At 46.6% G+C, this 1,242-nt stretch overlaps 1 protein-coding gene across 1 annotated transcript in view; it reads right to left on the bottom strand.

Annotated features, from left to right (window-relative positions):
- The window catches only part of Pmar_PMAR003543 (Ethanolamine-phosphate cytidylyltransferase, putative), a gene marked incomplete at its 5' end in the record, with an annotated part of 2,580 nt that extends 1,414 nt beyond the window's left edge, over positions 1–1,166 (bottom strand). The window contains 7 exons of the mRNA XM_002784238.1: positions 66–187; positions 435–553; positions 603–690; positions 736–838; positions 880–967; positions 1,015–1,087; positions 1,128–1,166. Of these exons, the coding sequence (XP_002784284.1) occupies positions 66–187; positions 435–553; positions 603–690; positions 736–838; positions 880–967; positions 1,015–1,087; positions 1,128–1,166 (632 nt within the window). The remainder of the gene's footprint in view (positions 1–65; positions 188–434; positions 554–602; positions 691–735; positions 839–879; positions 968–1,014; positions 1,088–1,127) is intronic.
- Positions 1,167–1,242: the final 76 nt, after the last annotated feature.

Here is a 1,242-nt window from a genome sequence, read left to right as displayed (position 1 = left end):
TTCGGTAATGCGCTTCACCATATTCGTAACGAGAACCTGCAACGAGTCAAAGCCATTACTCCTACGCTTTAATGGTCTCGATTGATACCTTCCGGCTACTCGTGGGAGACGTAGAAATCATCCGAGGACTGGACGCTGCACTATTGATGACGAGATCAGTGGCCAGACATATAGGGCTACCAGGCGCCTGATTTACAATACAACGTAACCTTATACGAGTGTGTCACACTGTTGGAATATATGTTCACTTTCCTCAGCTGGGTCCAGGAGCTCTCACGCACTACAGAAATTCACATACAGACTCGGGTGTACAGAAACCAATGAGAATCACTCAAAGTTTCCTCAGAATTTTCACAATTCTCACCAACACAGTTACCAGTGCAGTGATAGTTGACCATGTGCATATTCTCCCACACTTGTCTGCTGCTTATTACCGACAATATCTGCCGTGTTGCAACATCAAGCCCATCATCTATCCTAGGGCCAGTGAGATGATCTCTGGTCTGAACTAACAGTCTACCAACAAGGTCAGTCACCGTCACACAGTCCGTACCTGAGAATTGCGTCCGAGACAGAACGATAGACCCTCCCCCCCAGCTTACGTTTAATAACGCGGAGTCTACCAGCGTCTCTAAGATCATCATAAGCGCATCTTCCTCCACCATTCACTGGCATATTATCGCCATGAATCTGAAGAGACCACTTCTACACTAATTTCAACTATAAGCAGCATACACAGAAATCGGCCTTGATTGTATCCAAGAATTCCTTGGTCGGCACCACCGGTACGCCATACAGTACTTCGTCCACCCACTTCAAATGCTTCAGAAAAGCATATCTGCTGCTCATAATAGCCAACTCAGGAGACCATCGACTAACCTTTCCTCTTGCTTCATAACAGGCAGCGCCTTGTCCGGAATGATATCCCTATCCGCGTACACCCCAACAATGAGGACGTCACATTGAGCTGATCAACGAGGATAACCCATCCAATCAAATCTCTTTGGGCATCACCTTTGGCCTGCCTCATAGCGCTGTAGTGACCACTGTGCATGATGTCGAAACACCCATCTAGATAACCACGAACCTATCGAGAGGACTTCGAACGGCTTATGCCTAATTGTCACCTTCTTCCGTTCGGTCACAGTAGCGTTAGGACCCGGCATTATAAAGACAATACGAAGAGCCTATTACTGATGCAGAAACAATTTCCTATAGTGTATGTGCATTATCATCCACAAG

The sequence above is a fragment of the Perkinsus marinus genome, assembly GCF_000006405.1.
Source record: "Perkinsus marinus ATCC 50983 genomic scaffold scf_1104296935302, whole genome shotgun sequence".
In the NCBI taxonomy this organism is placed as follows: domain Eukaryota; phylum Perkinsozoa; order Perkinsida; family Perkinsidae; genus Perkinsus; species Perkinsus marinus.
The sequence above is the reverse complement of the archived record's forward strand: the minus strand, read 5'-3'. Positions and strand labels throughout refer to the sequence as shown.